A 1,911-nucleotide genomic window follows, 5' to 3' on the forward strand; every position below is an offset into this window, starting at 1 on the left:
GGGGGGTGGCAGAAGGGGGATGCAGGAACGCTGGGAGCATCAGGGAGGGCTGGGTGTCCCCTGTGGGGTTTGTGTCTCACCCAGGAAGGAGCCATTTCTGCTCCGGGGATGGGGCAGCACGGGGAGCTTTGGGGAACAGGGTACAAATGGGGGGACAGCCCCTACAGCTGGCTCTGAGGACTGTCACCTAACGGGGGGCTCGTGTCCCCCCAGAGCCCACAAGGAAGGGGGCAGCGCAGGGCAGAGGTGGCAGCAGGTGTCCAGCACCCTCCCGAAGTGCCCCACCGGCACCCAGAGGTGAGGAGGGGGTACCAGGGCGGGGGATTCCTGGGGGTGCAGGCCGTGCATGGCCCCCCTCTAATGCCCCCCGGGACGGGGTGTTCCAGGAGCCTGCAGGAACGGGGGTCCCCAGTTCCCCCACAGCGATGGCCGGGCCCAGAGGGACACCTACAAGATGCCCCAGAAGCAGACGCGGGGTCCCCCGGCCGCAGCTCTTCCCACCCGCAGCGCCGGCCACCAGCCCAGGGCACGGCCCCCATCCGAGCACAACATGGACTTCCTGAATGTGCCTGACCAGGGGGTGGCCGGGTAGGTCCTGTCCCACGTCCCTCTCCCTGCCCCATCCTCCTCTTCCACTGCCACCAGCACCGGGAGATGCTTTCCCCTCTGAGGAGGGAACCAGAGTGGGGCAGTCTGGCTTTGCTGCAGGACACATCTCCCAGGCTCTTGTGCATCCCAGTTCTCCCAGTCCCTGCACTGGGAGCACCCACCTGCAGGCACAGAGCACCCCATGGGTGTGGGGCAGCAGGGTGGGCAGGATGAGCAGCACATCCCCTGCCCTCCTGCCCTCCCGGTGAGGACTCCATCCCTCCCACCCCTCAGGATGCAGCGCCGGCGCAGCGTGAGCCAGCGGCCGCCCCCTGCCCGCCGCCCCAAGCCCCAGCCCAAGGCGGAGAGGCCGCGGTGCCAGGCGCTCTACCAGTACATCGGGCAGGACGTGGATGAGCTCAGCTTCAACGTTGGGGACGTCATTGACATCCTGATGGAAGGTACCGGGCTCCTGCCCTGCCCAGCTCCTCTCCCCGCTGTGCTGCCACCACACCTGACTTTTTATTCCCTTCCCAGATGCCTCCGGCTGGTGGAAAGGCCGGCTGCACGGCAAGGAAGGGCTTTTCCCTGGGAATTACGTGCAGAAGATCTGAGATGGAGGACAGGAGAGGGTCACCATCTTCCCACCCCACCTCCAGACGCTGTGCCCAAGGTGCCAGTGGTGGCCCTGTGAAGTTTTTCCAGCAACGCTGGCGTGGAGCGAGCGCTTCCTCAGGAGCCCCCCGGACTGTGCCGGTGCCAAGCGCTGGATCCCCTTTAGCTGGGGGTACCCCTGCAGCAAGGACGGGCTCTTTGCTGCTTGTTCGTACCCTGGGACTGAAACTGCCCCGTGGTATGAACAGATTCGTTGTTAATAATTATGGGAAATAACCAGACTCAGCGATTTTGACTCAAATATTGAATTTGGGGGTTGTATTTCACCCTGGTGCCAGCTCCCACTGTCGCTGTGTGACAAGAGCTGTGACAGGGCAGACACAGAGCAGAGGCAGCCCCGTTCCCCCCACAATGAACCCTCTAGAAAACGCTGAATACACAAACCAGCTGTCCCAGGGATCCGGCTCAGGCATCTCCACATCCCGCTGCGGCTCTGGATGGCTCAGCACAGCCGGGGCAGCGGCGAGGCAGAACAGGAGCAGGGTGCTGTCACCACTCCCTGATTTCTCCCAAGAAAACTCCAAGGATCTCTCAGACAAAGCCCACGGAGCTGTCACAGCTTTTCCTGGCGGTGTCACAGGGGTGCTGGGCCCTGCAGCTGGCGGGGGCCGGGGGTCTCATCCATGAGGGGCCAGGATCGATGCGTGG

At 64.0% G+C, this 1,911-nt stretch overlaps 1 protein-coding gene across 2 annotated transcripts in view; it reads left to right on the forward strand.

Annotated features, from left to right (window-relative positions):
* Positions 1-1,488, forward strand: part of MYO1F (myosin IF) — a 15,574-nt gene extending 14,086 nt beyond the window's left edge. Inside the window, exons 24-28 of one of the 2 annotated variants that reach the window (XM_008640994.2) lie at positions 1-5; positions 214-297; positions 387-588; positions 883-1,049; positions 1,126-1,488. The exon at positions 1-5 is cut by the window's left edge and continues 159 nt beyond it. In XM_008640994.2, the coding sequence (XP_008639216.1) occupies positions 1-5; positions 214-297; positions 387-588; positions 883-1,049; positions 1,126-1,202 (535 nt within the window). In that variant the 3' untranslated portion in view covers positions 1,203-1,488. Of the gene's footprint in view, positions 6-203; positions 298-386; positions 589-882; positions 1,050-1,125 lie in introns of those variants that run through there. The other variant, XM_017743886.1, reaches the window with a different exon arrangement.
* The last annotated feature ends 423 nt before the right edge of the window (positions 1,489-1,911 follow it).

The sequence above is a fragment of the Corvus brachyrhynchos genome, unplaced genomic scaffold, assembly GCF_000691975.1.
Source record: "Corvus brachyrhynchos isolate BGI_N302 unplaced genomic scaffold, ASM69197v1 scaffold219, whole genome shotgun sequence".
NCBI classification, from domain to species: Eukaryota; Metazoa; Chordata; class Aves; order Passeriformes; family Corvidae; genus Corvus; species Corvus brachyrhynchos.